The sequence below is a fragment of the Nycticebus coucang genome, chromosome 1 (assembly GCF_027406575.1).
Source record: "Nycticebus coucang isolate mNycCou1 chromosome 1, mNycCou1.pri, whole genome shotgun sequence".
NCBI classification, from domain to species: domain Eukaryota; kingdom Metazoa; phylum Chordata; class Mammalia; order Primates; family Lorisidae; genus Nycticebus; species Nycticebus coucang.
Genome location: NC_069780.1, coordinates 136,031,430 through 136,057,236, shown reverse-complemented (window position 1 = coordinate 136,057,236; position 25,807 = coordinate 136,031,430). Strand labels below are relative to the sequence as shown.

The 25,807-nt window shown below is 33.5% G+C and overlaps 1 protein-coding gene across 1 annotated transcript in view; it reads left to right on the top strand.

Annotated features, from left to right (window-relative positions):
* FCHO2 (FCH and mu domain containing endocytic adaptor 2) overlaps window positions 1-25,807 on the top strand; it is a 149,189-nt gene that overhangs the window by 75,440 nt on the left and 47,942 nt on the right. The window contains exons 12-17 of the mRNA XM_053598655.1: window positions 8,777-8,821; window positions 10,432-10,504; window positions 14,744-14,768; window positions 22,909-22,969; window positions 23,522-23,694; window positions 25,358-25,382. Coding sequence (XP_053454630.1) covers window positions 8,777-8,821; window positions 10,432-10,504; window positions 14,744-14,768; window positions 22,909-22,969; window positions 23,522-23,694; window positions 25,358-25,382 — 402 coding nt within the window. The remainder of the gene's footprint in view (window positions 1-8,776; window positions 8,822-10,431; window positions 10,505-14,743; window positions 14,769-22,908; window positions 22,970-23,521; window positions 23,695-25,357; window positions 25,383-25,807) is intronic.

The window sequence follows — 25,807 nt, the reverse complement described above, 5'->3', positions numbered from 1 at the left end:
TTGGCAGAGTAGCATTCTATTGCATGTACAAAGCGTAGTTTGTTTAGTCATTTACCTGCTGATGGACATTGGCATCGTTTCTCCCTGCTCTCAATCGTCTTGGCCAACTGCAACTGGCTACTATAAATAATGCAACTATTAACTTTCACCTATAAAGTCTTTGTGTAACATATGTTTTTATTTCTCTTGGGTAGATAGCCAGGGTCTTATGGTAGATGTATCTTTAACTATTTAACAAACTGCCAGGTTATTTTCTAAAGTGGCAATAGCATTTTACAGTTCCCGTCAGCAAGGCATGAAGGCTTCACTTTCTTATCTTTGCTTTTCTAGTGGGATAATGGTGTCTTATTATGATTTTTAATCTGCATTTCTCTAATGACTAAGGATGTTGAGCATCATTTTATGTGCTTATTAACCATTTATAATTTTGTTTGTTATAGAGTATTTCAAATATTTTGATGATTTTTTAATTTGATTGATTAGATCTGATTACAAACTATTTTCAGATATGTTTTGTGAATATTTATTTTCCCTAATTTTTTTTTTTTTTTTTTTTTTTGAGACAGAGTCTTACTATGTCACCCTTAGTAGAGTGCTGTTGAGTCATAGCTCACAGCAACCTCACACTCTTGGGCTTAAGCAGTTCTGTTGCCTCAGCCTCCCAAGTAGCTGTGATTACAGATGCCCACTACAACGCCCAGCTATTTTTTTGTTGCAGTTGTCATTGTTGTTTAGCAGGCACTGGCTGGGCTCGAACCCGCCAGCCTTGGTGTATGTGGTCGGCACCTAACTCACTGAGTTATAAGTGCCAAACCATATTTTCCCTAATTTTTTGAAGGTTTTTTGAAGCACAAAGGTGAAGTCCAATTTGCAAATTTTTGTCTGTTACATGTTCTTTTTAATGTCATGTCTTGAGAAATCTTTGCCTAACTCAAGGTCTCAAAGATTTTCCTTTTTTTAATTTTCTGTGTTTCTGAGTAAGATGTTATAGTTTAAGAAGGACATTTGTGAAAACCTGAAAAGGGCTCCCGATGGCTAAAGCTGGGATGACTTTATCAAGGAATCAGTAATCAATATAATTGGATTATAATCCAAGGAAGAAAATATATTAGCCCATATAGAATAGATACAAATACATGATTAAATAATTATTTTTTCTCTTTTTTAGTTAAATACCTTTATTTTAACTATTACAAGAGAATCAGTGAAACCAATAGCTTAAGTATATAACTAAGAATCACGACTATATTCTTTGCATCAATACTTTTATTCTAAAATGTGACCAAAATAAAACATGTATAAATTCCATGAATAGCTTGATAGCAGAAAACCAAACATATTTTAGATATGTCTTAACCTGGGCTCTGTGCCAGTAGTCCTATGTAACGGTTTTATTAAGTTTTGTTTTAATTGCAAAGATAATATAAAAATTGGATATAAAGTATATCCTAAATCACCTGAATAACCAACTCATAACTAAACACTAAATTATTTCAGTGCCTAGAGTTTCAGTATGTTGTTCACAGTGGCATCAAATAGGAACTGATAACCTAAAATAATAGCATTATGTTATTCAGACTGCTCCATAAACATTCTCAGGGGTCCTTAGGTTCTGAAATTTGAGAAACACTGTACATCCTAACCTCGTACAAGTATGCTTAACTATAATTGAAATGCTAACTTTCCTAACTCATCTAACTTAAATTGTTACCCTCTCTTCAAAATAAACCCCCCAAAAAACTCAGGACCTTATTATAAAATAGTGTCATATATTTCAATATCTAGCTTCATTTAAAAATTGAAAATTTTTATAATTTAATATTCATTATTACAAGTGTAGATACAGTAAATACCAAGTCAGTGAATACAATTACTGGACCAGGCTTTTATAAAAGCCATGTTTAATAAGAAAAGGTCCATTATACTACTTAACTGACAAAAATATACTTTAGCTCTTTACTTGTAATTATAGCATATTCATACTTTCAATTATCCTTTTCACCAGTTGTTACTATGCCAACAAAATGTTTCCAAATTTTAAGCCTCTTTTTTTTTTTTACCACTTACAAAGTATAAACTATTAACTCTTCAAGAGTTCTTTTTAAAAAATGTGAAATTTTAGTTTTTACTTTGAACTTGTTTGACCAAAAAGTATCAAAAGTATGAAAAAGTAGGGGCAGTGCCTGTGGCTCAAAGGAGTAGGGCACCGGCCCCATATGCTGGAGGTGATGGGTTCAAACCCAGCCCTGGCCAAAAACTGCAAAAAAAAAAAAAAAAAAAAAAAAAAAAGTATCAAAAAGTATCAAAAACTTGGGCCGCGCCTGTGGCTCAGTGAGTAGGGCGCCGGCCCCATATGCTGAGGGTGGCGGGTTCAAACCCAGCCCGGGCCAAACTGCAACAAAGAAATAGCCGGGTGCTGTGGCGGGCGCCTGTAGTCCCAGCTACTCGGGAGGTTGAGGCAAGAGAATCGCTTAAGCCCAGGAGCTGGAGATTGCTGTGAGCTGTGTGATGCCACGGCACTCTACCGAGGGCCATAAAGTGAGACTCTGTCTCTACAAAAAAAAAAAAAAAAAGTATCAAAAACTTATCACTATAAGTTAACAGAAAGAATGGAATAAAAAACAAAAGTGATATCTCTATATTTAGCAAATTATCTGATAAAATTTATTTATTTGGGACAGTGTCTCACTCTGGTACTTTGACTAGAGTGCTATGGCATTATAGCTCACAGCAACCTCAAGTTCTTGGGCTCAAGGGATCCTCTTGCCCTCTTTTTCTATTTTTAGTAGAGATGGGGTCTCACTGTTGCTCAGGCTGGTCTCAAACTTCCTTGAGCTCAAGTGATCCACTGGCCTTGGCCTCTCAGAGTGCTAGGATTATAAGTGTGAGCCACCATGCCTGGCCTCTGATAAGACATTTTAAGTAAGTATTACTCAGTTCTACTTTCAAGAATAAACTGCTTCTAAGGTACTACAGTCTTTGGCATTTTTATTGCTGTTGTAAATCATAGTTTTACTCTCTCAAGTCATCCATAAGAAAGTGGCAGTTTTCACTAAGTACAAAATTGTTATATCCAGTAGATGGTATTCTACATAGTCAAGATAAGACAATTTTTTTTATAAAATTAGGTTTTAAAAATGCAGAACGTCAGGTGGCGCCTGTAGCTCAAGGAGTAGGGCGCCGGTCCCATATGCCGGAGGTGGTGGGTTCAAACCAAGCCCTGGCCAAAAAAAAAAAAAAAAAAACCACGAAAAAAAAAATGCAGAACGTCTTGCATTAATTATCAGAATAATGCAGAAAATAGAAATAATCATTGATTAATTTTGCTTTGAGAAAGCCAGAAATGATTCTAAAAAATAAGCAATAATGATAAAAGATGTGATATATATCTCTTCTAAGACAAAGCACATTTTTTACCTCAGAGTTCAATTCTGACTTTTATATTTTTGATTTCCTTTGTCCAGAAAAGGACCCCATTTTAAATAGCTAATTTGAAGAGTTGATAATCTAAAGTAATTTTTCCCCACAGGATGTTTTCAGTATGTAACCTGCTAAATGGCAGATGACTAAGTCCGTTATAAAGAATTTATATTAGAGTAAAAGCTATGATAATTTACAGTCACTTTTTAATAGGTACAAACAAACTTCTGCACTCACACCTAAAAGTTACTATAGTATTGAGGTCAGAATTAGTATGATTCTTCCATTTGGTCAAATTTTCTTTACTGAATAATACTATGAAGAAATCCAAAAAAGAAACTTCAATGTGTCCTTCCATCCAAAGCTGAATAATTTTCCAGATGATTTTCCTCTGACCTGTTCATTTCTTTAGTCTTTTTTTTAGTCATTTAGCTTTTGCAGTGTTTTTTGTTGTTGTTGTTGTTTTTGAGACAGAGTCTCTCTCCTGGCCCTCTGGATATGGTGCCCTGGCATCATAGCTCCCAGCAGTCTCAAACGTTAGGCTCAAGTGATCCTCTTGCCTCAGTCTTCTGAGTAGCTGGGACTATAGGTGCTAGTCAGAAGGTAATTTTTCTATTTTTTTATTAGAGAAGGGATCTCACTCTTGGCTCAGGCTGGTCTCAAACTCTTGAGCTAAAGAGATCTTCCTGCCTTAGCTCCCCAGAGTGCTAGGATTACAGGTGTTAGCCACTACACCTGGCCAGCTTGTGTAATATTTTCTTGGTGTTTTTCTTTCTTTTTTTGCTCCTTCTCCTTGCCCTCAATCGTCTTGGCCAACTGCAGCTTGCTAGGATCAGTGAAGTAAGGGCCAAAATAACTGTTGTAAGGAAGCCAGGTGATTTGTATGTACTTACTGAATATCTGGCACTGGCCAGGGATCCCCTAAGTGTGATTCCAATATCAGCAGCATCACCTGGGAATTTTTTAAAATGCAAATTTTGAGCACCACGGTCATCCTTCCAAAAAGTACTCTCTGGGGGTGGGGCCTACCAGTCTGGTTTTATAAGCCTCCAGGTGATTCTGATTCATAATTACAGTTTGAAAATCTTTACACTCAGGTTTCCCATGATCAGTTGGGTTTGGTACTTTTGAATTGTGTAAATTGTTTCTATAGGCATTTTATTAAGATAGGTATCTCTGAAGTGAAATGTCATTGGTGCTTGCAACTTTCAAATAGTTTAGCAAAAGAAAAAACTGTGTATGTATGGCTGTGTTGGAGAGAGAGAGAAAGCAAATTTGCAGAATGTACTGTTAATATCCTCCTTTCATAAATGATACAGCCTAGGTTCAAAAAGAGTGACTAGTCTGAAGTAATCAGCCAGCAAACAAGTGGCAAAATCAGAACTTGAGCATCCATGCCTTTTGTTTATCACCGCAAAACAAGAGTTTGATTCTCTTTTTTTGTGTTAGCTTGCCTGGTTCATCATCCCAGGCATCTGGGAATGTGGCTGTGTTGCATTCCACAGGCCTGGGAGCAAGGTTGAAAATGTAGCCATTGACTTCCATTGTTGTGAATCAGCTCTCTCTCTCTGTACACACACAAACAAACTCCCCTTCATTGTCATCTTTTCTTTTCTTAGACTTGGGTGTATGTCTGAGCATGTTTGTATGTTTTACCTTGGCTAGAATCTTGTTCTTTGGTTTTAGTTGGAAATATGCAGAAAATGTGCTTGATTTGAATAGGTCAGACTTCTTGAGTTTCGAGGCCAGTTTTTCAACTAGAAAAAGTTATGAACTTGCTCTGTTGGTGGCCTGAGATTTAGGATTGATTTCAGAGCGACGGGGACTATTAATTATTTCACGTATTTTATACTATGTCTCATTCCACAAAAAATTTTTAGTGATTAAGATTGTTAAATAAGTTGGTTTTTCTCTTGTAGCCATTAAAAGTTTTGATCTAGAATATAGGTTTGAATGAATTCTTTACATTGATGGCTTTTCTTTTAATGGCAGTAATTTATTCCTACCTGATGATTAAAGCATATTTAAGACTTGTTTTGCTTCGAATCATTGACCTCTTGGCATTCTTCTATTTTATGAGTTTAATTGAATTTACAGTGGCGTTTTAAAATAATGTGTAAAAGAGCATCAGGAGACAGCCAAAATGGTTTTATTTGCTTTTATACAAACTAAATTGCCCTTGTGACCTAGCATAAAATCTAAGTGCTAAAAGCAGTTATTTATTTTGACAAAAGAATTAATTGCGTCTAAAACAGTTGAAATTCCAGTTGTAGGAAACTGTTCATTAAGACTCTCACTCTGGCTTTAGTACTGTCAAAAAAATAACTTGTCTTATGATTAAATAGCAGAATGATGGGCAGTGGACTGCATTTGAGGGAGATGCTGAATAAACTTTCCACTTGTGAAACAGTTCAGAAGTGACATGCTACAAGGGGGGTCAGAATGTGCATTGATATCCAGCTGAGCTGTCAACTGGCACTGAGCCAGGCACGCAAAGCCTTGCCATGTGAAGCAGCATGTACACCATATGCCATTTGAAAAAGAAGATCTTTTTCATGCATGATTTAATTTTTTTTTACAAGGGTGGATTTAGTTTTATTATACCAGAAACCGTTAGTATGTCTGTCTTTAAAGTTTATGTGGATGGTACACAATTTAAAATTTTTATATGTATTTTATGATTTGAAGTGATTTAGCATTTTATATTTTAAAAGTTTATTTAATTTTATTGGACATTTTTCTATTTCAAATGGATTTTACGAGGATGTTTAGAAAAAAATGAGAATAATCAAGATGTGTCTAGTATAGGAAAAGGATTTTATGAGGAAAAAATGCAAAATTTTGTTGAAGGGGTTGATTTTATAAAGAATATCTTTACTATTTTCAGATACTAAAGATCTCTTTCTGCATATACCATATTTGCTAAGATGTAAAAAATCCTTCTAGATTTTTTCAGTATTTTTAAATAATGAAATTTGTTTGACAATTGGCATTTTGTTTTTATTTTTATTTATTTGTTCCCCCCCAACCCCAGCCTATTGCTTGAATATTAGTGATTCCATAGGTAGTGGGCACATATTAAGTGCTGTGTAATCGTAGGCAACATTTTTGGTTACCTATTTTTGTTAAATTGTTTCTTAGATTTGGCAGATGGTTATATTTTCTCAACCTTTATTAGTACTTGGAAAAGCCAATAATACATAATAAGCTGTTGGTAGTTTATGTGGAGCTTTTTCATTCTTCATAATATTTATATGAAGTTAAAAAGTTGCTAATTATGAGATGCACATATGTAAATTCTCTAGTTTTACTGATTTTTCAGTCCTCGTCTCACTGTAAATTGTTAACATAGACTTCTAAGGGATTCTAAGAACAAGCTTGTGCCCTTTCATAAAATGATTTCTCAGTTTCCGGATTTGTAGAGTGGGCTTAAATAAAGTCTTCAAATTTTTAATTGGGCTACTTTGTGACTCTAGGTTTGTTTTAATGGAAGAGATGAATGTATTTTTTTTTCTTGGTCAAATGAGGTGTATAGATAGAAAAATGCTCTAGTAAGGAATATATTAACTATTGATTGATTTGGACCTTGTTTATCAATCACTTTTATAACTATCTTAGTTACTCTACTTATCACTTAACTATCAGTCTATTTTGTTTGAATGGAAACTAGGACCAAATAAAAATAAATTTTAGATTTAGGGAAAATTAGAGGAATATTTAGCAAACATTTTTAGATCTTTCTGCTTAATAGAGAACTGTTTCTTATGAATCAGTGGTTTTCTTTTATAAATGGAATGATCAGTGAGAATGCTGATCTCGCATTTACCCATGGTTGTGGTTAAGTTTAACATATTAGGTAACCAGTAACGAAATCATTTATCATTCACTCTTCACTTCAAGCTCTAGTTTGAAATTTCTTGATGTAGCTGGTTATACCACTTACCATTAATAAATTAAAAATTATTTCATAAAAATGCTGGACTTTCATAAATTTATATGTTATAAAAGAAGGCTAATGTGATAGTTTAGTGGGAGATAATTTTTTAGCCTAATAGTTAGCTTTTGGGATGTTTCAGTAGAAGGATAATTAATGCTTTTGATATTTTACTACTTAAGTAGATATTTTACATATATGAAGTATACCATATTTTATGGCATTTAAGGCTAGCCTCAACAGTTCTGTGATTTCGTGGCTTTTTTTTTTTTTTTGAGGCAGAGTCTTACTTTGTTGCCCCCAATAGAGTGCTATGGTATCATAGCTCACAGCAAACTCAAACTCTTAGGTTCAAGTGATTCTCTTTGCCTCAGCCTCCTAAGTAGCTGGGACTACAGGAGCCCAGGTATTTGTAGAGGCAGGATCTTGCTCTTGCTCAGACTGGTCTCGAACTTGTGGCTTAGGCGATCCGCCTGCCTCAGTCTTCCAGAGTGCTGGGATTACAGGTGTGAGCCACTGTGCCAGGTCTTTTCATGGCTATTTTAATTGTTTTCTAACTGATTTACATTTTATTATATTCCTCCTCTTTGTAATCTGTCCCTCAAAATACTGAAATAATTTTCCTGTGAGATTGTTTTCTGGATATGTATGTATAACCTTATATGAAAGCTTTACCCATTGCCTCTAAATTACGGTTTTAATGTCTTGACTTGCTGTATAATTAGGGGGATCTGGGTTATCCCAGAGCTACCACTTAACTAGTATGTAATTAATTTATTTTTCCAACAAATATTTATGGATGATTTACTGTTTGCTTGTTATTTTCTAGGTATTGAGTATATAGTGGTGAACAGAACAGATGAGCTCCTAATCTGGCATTCTGGTGTTTACTGTCTCGATACCTTTCCCATGAACACAACCAAGGATTCAGCAACTGCCTCTTAGTTTGTTTTCTGTCATTAATTATACTGCAAGCCCCTGGAAAGGACATACTACATGTTAGATTTCTGTGTCTCTAGTTCTCTGATATCACAGGATTTTCACAAAATTATTGTGCTCATAATAGGCTAATCTCAATTATTTTTCATTGTTAAGACTTTTAACAATGAAATTATTAAGACTTTTTAAAAAATTATTACTCATTTGAAATATCAGATAACACTGCAACACATTTCAGAACAATTAAAAAGATGTATTATCAATTAAAAAATTTAAAAATGTAAAAAAAAGAGAGAGAGGGGCGGCACCTGTGGCTCAAAGGTATAGGGCACTGGCCCCATATGCTGGAGGTGGCGGGTTCAAACCCAGCCCTGGCCAAAAACTGCAACAACAACAAAAAGAGATGTATCATAATGGGATTTATCAGATAATCATTTACTACCTTGATTGTTTTCTACTAGAAATTTTTCAATTTTTTTCCAGGTCTTATTGAATTTGAAGAATGTGACCCTGCTAGTGCAGTTGAAGGTAAGTCAACTAGTTGTAGCATGTTACTACACACGGCTTAGTATCTTCTGTTCATTGAATAAGCAAGGAAGGACTATTGTTTCATTGGTATCAGCATACCTAGGGAGTAGTGTAAAAATCTGAATGTAATTTGAAGGCCGGCAGATGCTAATTGTTAGTTATTAATAATAAATAAACGAAGGATTTGCCAAATATTAGTATATTAGATTATATATTCTGAAAGATTAAATATAATACGTATTTTTAAATATACTGAGATTGTTTTCTTCATTAGCATTCTACATTCTACACTGAGTAACGAAGTTATGCTATCATTCTAAATGGGTGAGGATTTGACTTTGTTCCACAACCAGCATGACTCCTCTTTAGATAGGTGTTTTTTGTAGAATGAAATCCAAGAGATGCCCACTCTTTCTGTTCATGTTTTATATATCTTACTTTGAGAGCTACTAGAAATAATTTGAAAGCAGAGTTCTATTTTTTTCCAACCCCTGTGTAAGAATTTTGGGAAATGATTTATATAGTCTGAGAAGCTTATTATTAGAATAATCAGTAACCCTGGGATTTAGGCTTTTTATAGTTACTGGCAGTTTGACAGTAATTGTTTAACTCGTCTGAATTTTAACTTTCTTTATTGTAAAATGAGGATAATAATACCTACACTATGAGAATATGTAGTTGATTTTAAAAATATGCTATACAAATGTGTGGTTTAGGGTGATAAATAAATTGCTCTTTGACACCTGGATTCTTGGTCTAGCTGTATTTCCTAGTTGTATACACAGTTTAAAACAACAACAACAACAAAACCCCTTTAATTTCTCCATCTGTAAGATGAAGGGTTAGGTGACCTAAGGTCTCTATTGCTCACTTCTCAAAGAGTAACCAGCTAACTTCTAATGGGTCTGCTGTGTCATCTTTTTATTTAATACATTTATATATATATATTTTTTTGTGCAGACAGAGTTTGACTTTATTTCCCTTGGTAGAGTGCAGTGGTATCACAGCTCACAGCAACCTCCAACTCCTGGGCTTAGGCGATTCCCTTGCCCCAGCCTCCTGAGCAGTTGGGACTACCGGCGCCCGCCACAACGCCCGGCTGTTTTTTGTTGTTGTGATTGCAATTTGGCCAGGGCTGGGTTTGAACCCACCACCTTTGTTATATGGGGCCGGTGCCCTACCCACTGAGCCACAGGCACCGCCCTGAATACATTTATATTGTGAAACTCTCTAGAAGGGGATCATAATTTGACCCATATTTATTAAAAAAAAAAATCTAACATAATGAATAATCTACTTTTGAAGTTTTAAGATATATATCCATATGCTTATTTTGCCTGAGGTGACATAGAGGGACTTAACGGAAGGAAAGAATTTCATCAATCTTTTGGTGTATGATGTAATATTAATATAAAAAAAGTTTAAACAGACTATGAATATGATTTAAATACTGGGGTTTAATGGTTGATGATTTTTTTTTTCATCTAAGTTTAGCATTAGCATATATGAGCAAATTAAGTGACAAAATACTATGTAGAAGGTACGTTCATAAGTTCAACATATTTATCGGGAATAGTTATGATTTTGTAACAAATACACTTATCTTAAAGGCATAAAACCAAGGAAAAGAAAGACTTTTGCTTTGCCAGGAATAATTAAAAAGGAAAAGGATGCAGAATCTGTGTAAGTATATTAAATATTGTCAAAATCTTTTTTATTTTTAGAAATGGTTAAGAATAAGACTATTTTTAATTTGGAAATAAGTCTTTTGGAAGTAACTCCAAGTATATGTCTAAGGGGTGAAAAGTATAAAACTTTCTAAATAAATATATTTGCCAGTTCCCCTGGTTTTAGTTCAATTTCTTATTAATTGTTTAAAAATTTTAGGACATTATAGATTAAAGTTTTAGTTTAAAATATTCTTATTTTATAAAATTATATATGCATATTTTTAATAGTTAAACAAAAGTATACAGCCAAAAATTCATCCAAATTTTAATGCCTAAGTGAAATTCTTTGGTCAACTATTTGATAAAAATATTATAACACACAGTGATATATATATATACCTAAATGGAAAATGTTAAATGATGGAGGGTAGCTCTAACATGTTGTACCACTTATCCTGGGTCATCATTTTTATTTTTATATTTTTATTAATTTTATTCATTTATTTTTTGGAGACAGAGTCTCACTTGTGTTGCCCTAGGTGGAGTGCCCTGGCGTCATAGTTCACAGCAACCTCATACTCTCCTGGCATCATAGCTCACAGCAACCTCATACTCTTGGGCTCAAGTGATCCTTTTGCCTCAGCCTCCTGGGTAGGCTTCTGCCACAATGCCCAACTAGTTTTTTCTCTTTTTAATAGAGATAGGTCCGGCTCTTGCTTAGGCTGGCTAGGTCATCATTTTTAGATGAGAGTATTTGGTCCACTTATAAGTTTGATTTACCTTCTTTTAAAAATAAGAAATTAGCATACAAAATACATGGTAAGCATACAAGAAATTGAACTAGTATTATTAGCTGAACAAAGTTTTACTTTAGTTAAACATTATGACTACTTGGGAAGTTAAATGTATTCATACCAGGCCCTAGCAGTTAAATAAAGTTCTCTGGGCAAGAGACCCCAGTATAGTTTTTGTTCTGTTTTGTTGTAAGCAACTTGTGTAGTTTCTAATATACACCTGGGGTGGAAAATCATAAAGCTGTGATTATTCAGAGACCAACTAGAATGAAAGGATTCTTTTTTTCCATTTTTACTCAGTCCACTTAGACTGAAGTGACACTAATCAAAAGTTTTTTGTGATTTGTAGACCCAGTAATAGTGGCTGAAAATTAGTTTAAAATCTACTTCTCTAGCATAATTAATGAAACTCTCTCAATGATTTAATATTTTGATGAGCACTAATATATACACCATAAGAGAATAATTTGTGCTTTTAGTATCTTTGCCTCCTACATAGTTATATTTGTATTTGAGTTTCTCCCAGTCTAAATGTTTATCTCCTTCCCCATCCAAGTGTTACTTGGTTAACAAATTAAGACCAAGTCCAAAGTGATTTATATCTTTAGTTATCTTTTCTGCAAATGTCTTGAGCGTTTATGAAGGGGATATTTTGCTAAAGAAGTGGAACTGGATTTTTTTTTTATGATATTGGAAACACATAGTGAAATACATGCAATTGATTTGTAAGTAAATTTAAAAAATGTAGCCAGTTCATCTCTTAGTGGCTCTATTGGAAAGAATGGCCTTAAATTAAAAATTTTTAGTAATGTATGGTTTTCACTGTGGTTCATGTAGGGAACTTAGAATATTTTTATATGCCATGTTTATAAAACAGTTTTTTATTATCAGTGATTTTCCAATATGATCATTAAGGCACTCAGAATAATTTTTTACCAATTAGAATACTAGAGTAGAAAGCCAATGCTTGCTTAAACTGCCACACAATCATTACTTCCTTTCAAAACTTGTCCGTACTTTCTTCCATACTTCTTGGGAGGAAAAATGTTAGAATTCACTTTGCTTGAAATGCCAGAGGCTCTTGGCATGTTTCTTCCTCATAGCCTGAAGGCTTTGAGATACTAGTAATTATGGAAGATGGATCCTGCCCAGAGCTTCCTTTTCCTGGAGCTTCATCTGCAGGTCTCATGCAGCCCACTGCGATGAAAAATATAGATGAATGCTTTACACAAAGACTGAATCATCTACCAGCTACTTGGGAGGCTGAGGCAAGAGAATCGCTGAAGCCTAGGAGTTGGAGGTTGCTGTGAGCTGTGTGAAGCCACGGCACTCTACCGAGGGCCATAAAGTGAGATTGTCTCTACAAAAAAAAAAGACTGAATCATCTAGCTTAAAGCCAGAAAGTAAGCTGTTCATAACCTTAACTTACCTCCTTTTTATGTTTAAACTGTATATCTTAAAAAAAAAAAAAAGCAGAAGTAGAAATGTTCTAATATCTTGGTTGATCTCTAAAAGGATTGAATTTATTATTATATCTTTTGGGGAATATTTTCTCAGAGTATGTATACTTTTTTTTTCATATGATCTTCATCTGCCAGTAAGGAAGCTGTATTTCAAAACTTGCAATTTTAAGTGACTTTCAAGTAGATACTAAGACACGTGGGGTTGCATTTACCATATCTCTTTGATGCTTCAATTTGTATTAAAGGCAGCATGGCCATCTTTCTCGATTTTTTTGATTCTGTTTTATTCTTTAAGAAAATTCTTCAATTTGCAGTTTTCTGGTTTGTGTTTACTTTTTGGGTAGAGAGAGATTGCCTGTTATTGTAGATTCTGATATGGGTTTAGTATTTTTTTTTCTTTTATTGTTGTTGAGTATTTCTTATCTGAAATGCTTAGGACCAGAAGTATTGTCAAGTTTCGAATTTTTCAGATTTGAAATATTTGCAGAGTACATCTAATTGGGTATTCCTAATCTGCAAATTTGAAGTCTGAAATGCTTTCATGAGCATTTCCTTTGAGCATCCTGTTGGTACTCAAAAAGTTTTGGATTATGGAACATTTCGTTTTGGATTTTCAGATATGAGATGTCTAAACTGTATATGCATTAACTGTCCAAAGTCAATGGTCCAAATGTCTTTTAAATCTGTACTCTAGTTTTTGTTTGTGTATTTGTTTTAGGGTGTGTACATAGAAATTATTCTGATTATTCTTGTTCTCAGTGTCCTTAATTTTACATAGTTAAGTCTTCACGTTTTAGTTTTACATATTAAATAATAGTTTTCAGTAGCTTATATGCAAATTCAGCATTAAATGGTAGAAGTCCCCATTATATCTTTTGGGAAAATATTCCCCAATATTTAATAATAAATATTCCCCAAGATATAATAATAAATTCAATCCTTTTAGAGATCAACCAAGATATTAGAACATTTCTACTTCTGCTTTTTTTTTGAGATATACAGTTTAAACATAAAAAGGAGGTAAGTTAAGGTTATGAACAGCTTACTTTCTGGCTTTAAGCTAGATGATTCAGTCTTTGTGTAAACTAAGTTCTAAACTACATATTACATTAGACTAGAAAGTTTTTTGTTTTTTTTTTTGTTTGTTTTTGAGACAGAGTTTCACTTTATTGCCCTGAGTAGAGTGCTGTGGCATCATAGCTGACAGTAACTTCAGACTCTTAGCTTGAACAATCCTCTTGCTTCAGCCTCCCAAATCACTGGGACTACAGGCACCCACCATAGTTAGTGCCTGGCTAGTTTTTCCATTTTTAGTAGAGATGGGGTCTTGCTCTTGTTCAGGCTAGTCTCAGACACCTGAGCTCAATCAGTCCACCCTCCTCAGCCTCCCAGAGTGCTAGGATTACAGGCATGAGTCACCATTCCCGGCTTAGAAAGTTATTCTAACTGGAGTCTACTCATTTAAGTGTTTTTGGAGAACACTAGTTTTGACTTCTGTTGTACACAAAACTATGTGGAAAGTACTTCAGATAAAACTAAAAATTGTATTTTAAAATGTTATTTACCAATAAGGATACATTTTTCCACTGGTTTTTAGACTACTTGCTACTTAAGGACTTTTTTTTTTTAAGCCAAGTAAGCTTTCTTCTTTAAGAGAAGTTTTTAGAAACTTAATCTACTTGAAGAATGAAAAACTGGAAAATCCGTTAGAAAGTCTTGTAGGACTGACAACTTCCTTGATACACCTATTCGTGAAAAAGAAGAACTTTTGAAAATAATCTTAGGAATACTTGTAAGCAGTTTGTATTTTATTTTGTCAGATAGTGTACATATAGGAAAGCTAATCTTCATGATTTGATTTCTTTTAAATATTTTTATAGAGTTAAAATAAAAGTTATGTTTAAATAGCAAGAAGAATATTTTAAATGTAGTATACTTTAAATATAGTATAATTACTAATAAATAACAAAATATTTGTTTTGTTGATTTTAATAGGGAATGCCCTGACGCAGATTCACTTGTAAGTAGATTTTAACTTTGATATAAACAATTTGAATTAGTAATTTTTGCTGGTAAAAACCTAGGGTGTTTGAATTAAGTTGTTACCAACCAGTCTTTTAAAGAAAAATACTAACCACATTGTTGTAAATTCAATATTAATTTTTTTTTTACAGATGCGTTTTTGGCTTTTTGTTGTCAGATGCTTTTGTATTAAATAGAAAGTATTTCTAACTGCCTTTGAAAAGTGAATATTTTACTTTTACAATTGGAGTGGTGCCTTATCATATTGCTTTTTCTTAGGAAGCATGCTAGATATCAAATCTGTGTATTTTGTTTTAAAATGTGGAGTTCTTACTAATTTATTCTTAGTGCTATTAAAATACAGCTTTATCTGTGTATGCATTTAAAGTTTCATGTAAGAGACTGTCGTTTTAGAAATAATGGCAACAACAACTATGTCAGTACTTTTCTGGCTTTTTTTATTTTAAAGGATGCTTGTTTATATTTCTTGGTTAAACGTATTTCTTTATATATAATTAAAGACGACATCAAATGGAGCTCCCTGTGGTTACAATGGGAGAGTAGATGTACTAAATGCTGTAAGTAATGGGTAGACAGAAAAATAAGACATAGATTTCTAGTGAGTCATGAGGTTAAATCATATTAGAAGAGTTTAGTGAGTTAATACCCTTGTTTAATACCTTTAATTAATGAAAAGTCAGCAGATGTCTTTGGCATTTACTTTAGTACTCATTGTGCATTTTATTTCTGAATCAATTACTTGTAGCATTTATCTGATGAGTATGCCATTGAATAAAATTCTTTAACACTTCATTTTATTTTTTATATTTTCCCTTTAAATAAAACATTTTTTAATTTTCTGGTAGCTAATTGATACTGTTCTATAATGATCAACATTATCTAATTTTGAACTTTAGCTAGTACTTAATTAAAATTAGGAAAGGGCTTTTAAAGAGAACATAAAATTCTAATGCCGTGTAAGAAATGATTGATAAATTTAATTATATAGAAATGAAAAATTTATAAAATTAGAAAAATTATACCATAAAAGGATTTAAATCGTTAAAGACATATTTGTAAAACATATGACAGGGGCTAATTACTTCTTATAAAGTTCAAATCAGTACAAAAAAAGAAAGTGCCCAGTAGGAAGAGGGCATAGGGTAAAAATAGGCAATTTTCATAAAAAGAAATAAAAGTGGTAAATAACTATAATAGATTTCACTCAGAATAGTAGTCTCGTTCTGATGCTGATTAGTATGACATTAGTATAGTCTGTAATAATATTGGCATAAGTTTTGATATACCCAAACTGTTGGTAGGAGTGTAAATTGGTGCAGTTTGTCTTATGGATAGTTTGGCAGTATTGCCCCAAATAAATGCATATTCTTTTTGATCTTGCAATACCACTGCTAAGAATTTACTGTTATGGCTTTATCCACAAAACTTTACCTATATGTGTATATATGTATATATGTGTGTATATACATATATATACTTGTACACACATACACGTACACACTTGATCGAGATATATGCATATATAGAAAGTGAAGGAAAGATTTTATTTTGACATTGGTTATATAAGCAAAAAACTAAAAATACCAAAGCATCTATCAAAAGGGTAACTGGTTAAATAAATTACTAAACATTCACTTGATGAGGTAATAGTCAGATGTTACAACAAATTGTGTTGCTGTATGCCTGCTGATATGGAAAGAGTTTACTAAATAAAAACGATATTTTAAGTGATTGCTGTTTTAAAAATAAAATATAAGTATGTGGGTATGTGTTATTTTTTCTTAAAAGAATGAGGTACAAGACACTTGATTATGGTTACCTTTGAGATGAGGCATTATGTTGTCAGCAGGGAAAGGAGACTTTGATTTTGATTGTTTCCTTTTATTTGCATTCTATTATTTATTTATGGTCTATTCATGACCTTGTCTTACAAATTACTATCTTGGTAGGGAAATGTTTATTCATTTCTTTTCCTTTTTTAAAAGGTCTATGTTATTTAAAAAATTACTTTGAGCAACTGCATCTTTTAAAAGTTGACCAATGAAGTGTAATTGTTTTGTTTGGTTTGGTTTTGGCTAGTGTCCCCATTAAGATAGATTAAGAAGGGCGGCGCCTGTGGCTCAGTCGGTAAGGCGCCGGCCCCACATACCGAGGGTGGCGGGTTCAAACCCGGCCCCGGCCAAACTGCAACCAAAAAATAGCTGGGCGTTGTGGCGGGCGCCTGTAGTCCCAGCTACTCGGGAGGCTGAGGCAAGGGAATCGCTTAAGCCCAGGAGTTGGAGGTTGCTGTGAGCTGTGTGAGGCCACGGCACTCTACCGAGGGCCATAAAGTGAGACTCTGTCTCTACAAAAAATAAAAATAAAAAAAAAAGATAGATTAAGAAACATACCATTAAAGAGTGATTAAGAAACATACCACTGACTCTTAAGCTCCATTTCAGTATGTTTTAAATCACCATAACTACAATAACTGTCTTTAAGATTGTGAGTGAAGTTGCCTGATCTTTTTCTTACTACTTTTTATCTAATGCATCACTTCAGCAGTGAGGGGCCTTATGTAGGAACAGCATGAATTGAATGGGTAAACATGTACACAGGTAATGTGTAAGTTTTTATTAGTATCAGGTTTCTATGAATAGTTTTAGCATTGAACTGTTAACTTCTGGCAGCCAGTATTTCCTTTTCCATTTCTATAATTTTGTCAATACAGGAATGTGTTTATAAATGGAATATGTATATATGTACTATGTGCCATTTGAGATTGGATTTTTTCACTCAGCATAGTTCTTTGGAGATTCATGCTGTTTGTGTGTATGAATTTTTTTTGTTGTTGCTGAATAGCATTTCACATTATGGATGTATGAAAGTTTAAGCTACTCACCCATTGTAGGACATTTTAGTTGTTTCTAGTTCTTGCAATTAGAAATAAAGTGCTGTGAACAATTGCATATAGGTTTTTGTGTAGACATAATGTCCTTCTATGACCTTGGTAATTGTCTTCCTGCAATCTATTTTATATAACACACAACCTTTTTTCCTTTTTTTTTTTTTTTTACTATTATTAGTGTTTGCATGGTATAGTTTTCATCCATTTTCTTCTAACCTTCCTATGTTGTTATATTTAAAGCACATTTCTTGTAGACAGCACAGAGTCAGATTATGTTTTTTAATCTCTTTTAATTGATATATTTGAACCATTTATGTGTAATAATATACTAGAATTTGCTTGCCATTTTATTTTTGTTTTCTGTTTATACTTTTGATTTTTCTTTTCATTGTGTTGTTTTTCTTGGTTTCTTGTGGGCTATTTGAATTCCATTTTGATTTATTTATGGAGTTTTGAGTGAGTCACTTCGTTTTTGTTTTTTTTTTTTAGAGACAGAGTCTCACTTTATCACCCTTGGTAGTGTGCTATGGCATCACAGCTCACATCAACCTCCAACTCCTGGGTGTAGGCGATTCTGTTGCCTCAGCCTCCCAAGTAGCTGGGACTACAGGCGCCTGTCACAACGCCCGGCTATTTTTGTTGTTGTTGTTGCAGTTTGGCCAAGGCTGGGTTTGAACCCACCACCCTCAGTACATGGGGCCAGCGTCCTACTCACTGAGCCACAGGTGCTGCCCTGTGTAAAGCTATTTTAGTGGTTACTCTATATTGTTCTCCATTACCTTCAGAAAGTTGTTTATGTATTTTTTGGAGACAGAGTCTGACTATGTCATCCTCTGCATCACAGCTCACAGCAACCTCAAACTCCTGGGCTTAGCCTCCCAAGTAGGTGGGACTACAGGCACCCGCTACAAACACTGGGATTTTTTTTTTTTATTGTTGGGGATTCATTGAGGGTACAATAAGCCGGGTTACACTGATTGCATTTGTTAGGTAAAGTCCCTCTTGCAATCACGTCTTGCCCCCAGAAGGTGTGTTGTCATTGTTGTTTGGCAGGCCCCGGGCCAGGTTCGAACCCGCCAGCCCCAGTGTATGTGGCTGGCGCCTTAGCTGCTGAGCTACAGGCACCGAGCCAGTTGTTTATGTATTTTGACCAGAGTTTATAGTTTTAATCTGTAGGAAGCTGATCCAAAAGCAGCTTACTCCATCTGACAGAAAACAGCTTGATATTATTATAAATTAGTACATCTTGACTAATATTTTTCTGCTTTTAGTAGTGATGTTGTGTCTCGCTCTTGCTGGTCTTTTTTTTTTTTTTTTGAGACAGAGTCTTACTCTGTTACCATGGGTGGCGTTTCATGGTATTACAGCTCGCAGCAACTTCAAACTTTTGGGCTCGAGCAATCTTCTTGCCTTAGCCTCCCGAGTAGCTAGGACTACAGGTGGTCCCCATAATCCCTGGCTAGTTTTTCTTTTTTTTTTAGTAGGGACAGGGTCTTGTTCTTGCTCAGGCTGGTCTTGAACTCCTGAGCTCAGACTATCCACCCACCTTGGCCTCCCAGAGCTAGGATTATAGGTGTGATTATTTCTAGTTTTTAATTCCATCTGTTAACTCACTGCTAGCTACATTACACTTTACCTGGAAGCTGTAGTCATATAAATGCTACTCTCAGTTTTCCTTGACCTGTGACACACCTACCTTCCCAATTCTTCATATCCCTCCCTGTTCCTGAGCTCCTGAGCTTTAGAAAGTAGTTGGAGAAAGAATGGCATGCCTTACCAGGAAAAGGATTTTTTCTGCTGCACTTTGGCATTCCTTGGCAGTCCTTTTTTTTTCCCATTCAGAATATTTTTTTATTTGCAGATAATTTCTAACTTACAGAATGCAAGAAAAAAATAATATAAAGGGTACATACATTTATATTCTTTTTTTTTACCATATTCACTTTAACATTTGCATTCTCTTTGTACTACAGTATGTGTGTATGTACATGTGTCTATATAAGAATGTATAATTTTTTTCTGATCCCTTTGAGCACATATTAAATATCTTATAGCTTTTTATCCCAGAATACTTATAGTTCAAAAAAACAGGAATATCCCCCTATTTAAAACAGAAAAGTATACTCAGAGATGTGTCCCTCTTCCACCCCATTGCCTTTCCTTGTAGGTAACCAGCTTTATTGTATTCTGATTGTCCTTCCAGTGATGATTTTTCCATAAGGATAAATAGGTATATGTATGTTTTCTATTTCCTCTTATTAAAAGTTGTCATACTATATATGTTCTTTATTACTTAGCTTTTTTCAGTTAGCAGTATTTCTAGATATCACTGCATATGAGTTCATAGAAACTCTTCTCCCATTCCTTTATAGCTTTATAGTACAGTTACCCTTAGTAACCTTGGGGCATTAGTTCCAGAATTCCCCCTTGGATACCAAAATCTTTAGATGCTCAAGTCCCTTATATAAAATGTTGAAGTATCTGCATATAATCTATACATACATATCCTCCTATATACTTTATTTTTTTTTAATTTAGTTTTATTCTTTTATTTTATTTTATTTTTTCACCATACACTGGTTTTATATACCATTTGACAAATTTTCATCACACTGGTTAACATAGCCTTCCTGGCTTTTTCTTAGTTATTATGTTAAGACGTTTATATTCTACATTTAGTAAGTTTTACATGTACCTTTGTAAGATGCACCGTAGATGTGGTCCCACCAATTACCCTCCCTCCACCCATCTTCCCCCCTCCCCTCCTCCTATATACTTTAAATAATTTCTGGATTACTTATAATATCTGATAACAAAATAAATGTTTTAGTATTGGTTTTAATTTGTATTATTTTATTGTTACGTTGGGATTTTTAATTTTTTTGGAATATTTTCAGTACAGTTGGTTGGTTGAATCCACAAATATGGAAGCTGTGGATATGGAGGGCCAGGTATATCCCATTCTGTATATGTACCGTACTTACTCAGCTGTACTTGGACATTTAGGTAACTTGCATAAATTTCAAGTTACAAATAATCTTTCATGAACAACCTTGTGCACACGTATTTTTCCAATAGTTAAAGGTGTGTCTTCAGGGTAAATTTCTAGAAGGTGGGACTCCTGGGTGGAAGGGTAAATACACATGTGTAGGTTTGTAACGCAGTTGTCAAATTTCTCTCTGTAGAGATTGTACCATTTTGTATTTATACAAACAACATATGAATGAGTATGTGCAATTCCATGCATCTTCTCTTTCAAGAGTGTATTTTCCAGCTTTTGAATTTGTTATCTTAGTGTAGTTTGAATTTTCTTGGGAGTCTTTTTTTTTTTTTTTTCTGTTTTTTGGTTCTTGGTCTGTGTTTCCAGTTACTTAAGTCCTCTCACTTCACCACACCCCAGCCCCAAACAGTTTTGCCCTTTTATTTCTTCACTTTGAAGATTTGAATGAAAAATTGGTTATCCACAAAACCGCTGGCATTTCTACCCAAACATTTGCTTTCTTCCTTTTACTTTTTTCCTAGCTGCTTAAGAACAGAGGCCTCCTTGTCTTATTTTTTCTTTACTCTTAGAAGACCTTTTTTTTATATCCTTTTCCCATTTTATCTCCTCTGATTTCTGAAATATCTGTATTTATTGGCTCTTCTTCTGCTTTTAGGGATGTCCAGTTTTCTTTAACTTGACAGAAACTTTTCCTAAATACCTGAACTGAATGTCTGTGTTGCTGTTTCTGTGTCTGTTATTTCTTTTCTTTTGCAATGCTCTTTCCATCTATGGGAATTTTAGGATGTGAATGGAAAGCTACTTGAAACTGTTAAAATGCTTTGAAACCAATTTTTGTCTGAATTGTATTATTTTGCAACTTCTGTTTTTTTGTACTTCCAGTTAGACTATTTTTAAATTTTTATTACATGTAATACTATCATGGTCTCTCATGTTGGAGCCATCTCTCATCAGTTAGCTCTAACAAGTTTCTATAGCTAATCCTGCCTATCCATTTTCCTTGCTGAAGTTAAGAATAATATAATTGTATTCGGGTATTTTCATACACATCTCCAAGACATAATCACAATACCATCACACCTGACAATAACTTAAAATAACACATTAGTATTTTCAAATAATCATTCAGTATTTATATTTATCAGTATCTCTTGGTGTCACTTTTATTACAGTTTGTTTGAATTTGTTGATAAATTTTTTTTTTTTTTTTTTTTTGTAGAGACAGAGTCTCACTTTATGGCCCTCGGTAGAGTGCCGTGGCCTCACACAGCTCACAGCAACCTCCAACTCCTGGGCTTAAGCGATTCTCTTGCCTCAGCCTCCCGAGTAGCTGGGACTACAGGAGCCCACCCACAACGCCCGACTATTTTTTTTGGTTGTAGTTCGGCCGGGGCTGGGTCTGAATCCGCCACCCTCGGTATATGGGGCCGGCGCCTTACCGACTGAGCCACAGGCGCCGCCCGATAAATCTTTAATGTTCTCTTCATCTGTAGGTTCCCCTTCCCTCCCTTTCGGTCTATTTAGCTTTTTCTCTATTATTTTTATTTGTTGAAAAGATAGTTTCTTTTGCAGTTTCCTTTAGTCTAGATTTTGCTGTTTGTGTTCTCATGCTTTCTTTTATATTGTACTTCTTTAGGTAAAGAATACCAAATTGATAATTGGATCTAGAGACTTGATCGTATTCAGGTTCAAGTTTTTTTGGTTTTGTTAAGGTTTGTCAGGCAGGGCTACCTCTCTCATAAGACACATGATGTCTGATTGTCACTCTTGAGGGGGTGCTCTGTCTTAAATAGTTTCATTAGCTTATCAAGACTTAGTGGCACTAGAAGTTATATTTCCTTAGGGCGTCTTATAGCAGTATGAATATTTAGCTTGATAAATATTTAATCACTTTTTTAATCACTTGATGGTGCTTTTGAAAATTACATATTATTCCAGATTTATAACAATGTAGATTTTGAGCATCGTGAATTGGTCGTCACTTTGGAAGTTTCTTGCTCTGAAATTATGAGTTGTGTTTCTCCTGTTTGATTTTGCAGGTCTTTCCTCTTTCAGATAACTGAAGCTGGGGTGTGATTTGAAGCTAATTAATTAAAAAGATATGATTTCCCACAATATTAATAACTTTGTTAACCTGTTTGTATTTGAAAAAATGATTTTTTACTAATCTTTAATAATTTTGCATATTAAGTTATCATTATAGTAGTTTTTGTTTTCTTTTTCCCATAGAACATTCCTGATGTAGATGAAGAAGGCTATAGTATTAAACCAGAAGCAAATCAGAATGATATCCTTTCTTTCTCTGGGTATTTTATGGATTGTGTTAGTATAGTAATAGATGATTGTAATGAAATAATGTCTTAAAGTTGTCTCAGATTTTTAATTAATTGTAATAAAATATGACTCATTCTTCATTTGACATGTTTTTATTAATAGAAGTTAGTTTGGGGCAGTGCCCGTAGCTCAGTGGGTAGGGCGCCAGCCACATACATCCAGGATGGCAGGTTTGAACCTGGCCCGGGCAGCTAAATGGCAATGACAACTGCAACAAAACAATAGCCAGTTGTGGCGGGCGCCTATAGTCTCATCTACTTGGGAGGCTGAGGCAAGATTGCTTAAGCCCAAGAGTTGGAGGTTGCTGTGAGCTGTGATATCACAGCACTCTACCCAGGGCAACATAGTGAGACTCTGTCTAAAAAAAAATAAAAAAGGTAGAAGTTAGTTTTATTTCCGTTAAAGTCTATATTACTGTTAAGATTTTGTTCCTTTTTCTAAACGTGTGAAAAACTGGTTAAATGCTAAAGTAATTTAAAAATTAAATTCTTTAACTGATACTCACATACCAAAGAGAACCATTTCTATTCATCTAGTGATTCTGACTCTGAAGATGAAGAACCAAAGAAGTATAGGATAGAAATCAAGCCTATGCATCCAAATAATTCACATCACACAATGGCTTCTTTAGATGAATTAAAAGTATCTATAGGGAATATAACACTCTCCCCAGCAATATCTGTAAGTGAGAACATGAACAAGTTTGTATTCTTTATATAGAAATCTTTATTTTTCCTACCTTGTCTCCCTGTGTCTGGTTAATTTTAGGAATAATAAAAAATGAAACCTCACTTAACCGTTGTTAAGCATATTTGATGAGGAAATATTTAGTTTATAATTCTTGTGTAGGCAGATAAACTTAGTGAGTTTGGCTTAGTTTTGCCTGCTTTTGAAAGTATTCTGTAAGAAAGTGAAGATGTAGAAAATTCACTATTTCTGCCATTTTTTATATCTTATAAATAGTGCTATATATCTCAGGAAGAATTTTGTGAGTTAATCTTTTCCTCATCTAATTTTAGAGTTTTCCCATGTCTTGTGGGTCTTATGTAAAACAGAATGCCATAAAAATGAATTTCAATATTAAATTTTATCCTTGCTTTTTTTGTCTGTTACTATACCATTTGTTTTCCCATACTTTTTATACAAGGAAAGGCAAAGATAAGATTTCTTAGTTGTATGGTTAATTCTTCAATTTTAAAATACCATACTTGATAGCTTTTGAGGTATAAATAAAACATTACCATAATAAAATTTTCCATTGATGTTGTAATATTCTAAATTCAGAAATGTTGCATTATGGGCGGAACAGCAAGTCTTAGAATAACAATCAATTATATCTATATATGATCATAATTGGTATTAAATTTATCTTTGGTAATAGAGAATAAAAGTTCTTACCATTCCATGTTGTTATCTAATTATATATTTTAACTAGTCTATTTGGAAAAAATTGTTTTTCTCTAATGCACTTTAGAATTTTAGAACTATTATTTCTGAAGTGAGGTTTTATTGTACCATTACTATTTAATATTAAGACTAATTTTGAATTATAAAGAGAATTACTTAAAAATATGGTATGTATATATATGAAGTAGGAGAGTGTGAATGATTAAAAATTTTCTTGTATAAGGCCATAACTAATTTAAAAAATATATGTAAATAAATAAAAGCCTGGAGGAATGTATGCCAAGATAGTAGACATTTATCTCTGGGTAGTAAAATGGTTTAAATTAGTCTTTTTTGGAGATCTCTGTCTTTTCTATTATTTTTAAAACATTGAGCATGTATTAATTTCATACTCAGAAAATAAATAATAATCAGAAAAATTTTAATAGTACTAGATTTGAAAAGATGATATATCTTTGAGTATATTTTTTTACCCAGTTTGCTAAATTTTGCCCTCCAATAAATGTTTTAAGGTATATATGTTTTAAATATGATTCAGAAGGGAATAGACAAATTATTAGAGCAAGAAAATAGATACTTAAAATTCTAAACTGACTTTTTTTTCCTTCCATGTACTACTAGAGACACAGTCCAGTAAGTACAAGATTTTGCATCTTTGCCCATTGACTTATCATTGTAATGTTTAAACATTGATTTTTCAAAATATTTGCACTAAATTTTTAGATTGACAAGTTAAAATATCTTGCTTTAGATGCTTTAATATTTTAAAACATTTTATTGGAAGTTAAAAGTATGTTTTAAAAGCTACTGAATGTTCTGTATATGTTTTATGTAAATATGCTTCATAATTGAGCAGATATCCTAAAAAACAACTTAAAATTAGTTCTAATATTAACATTATTTGTTTAATTACCTAGTTTTTGCATTTCTATTTTAGGTACAGATGAATCGAAATTCATCTAGTAAGTTTGACATTTCAATTAGTTCTTTTACTCTATTAAAATTTGTCAAGCAATTTATATATCTTAGAACCTTATGGTAGCTATAGAAATAAATGATCTTTTCTTGTCTTGAGCCTTAATAACTATCTAGAATTATACTTATTTTAAATAGAAAAGAACTTATCTATATTATTTGTTTTAGAGCTAAGAGACATACTTTAACTTTTTTTTTTTTTTTAATTTTTTTATTGTTAAATCATAGCTGTTTAGTGCAATCAAGGGGTACAATGTGCTGGTTTCATATACGATCTGAAATATTCTCATCATACTTTAACTTTTTAATACATGGCTACAGCATGTTGATTTTCAGAAATCAACAAAGCCAGAAAGTAACTTCTGATTAAGAATGTTAAACTGTTTCGCAGGCTTACTCTTTCTCATGAGCC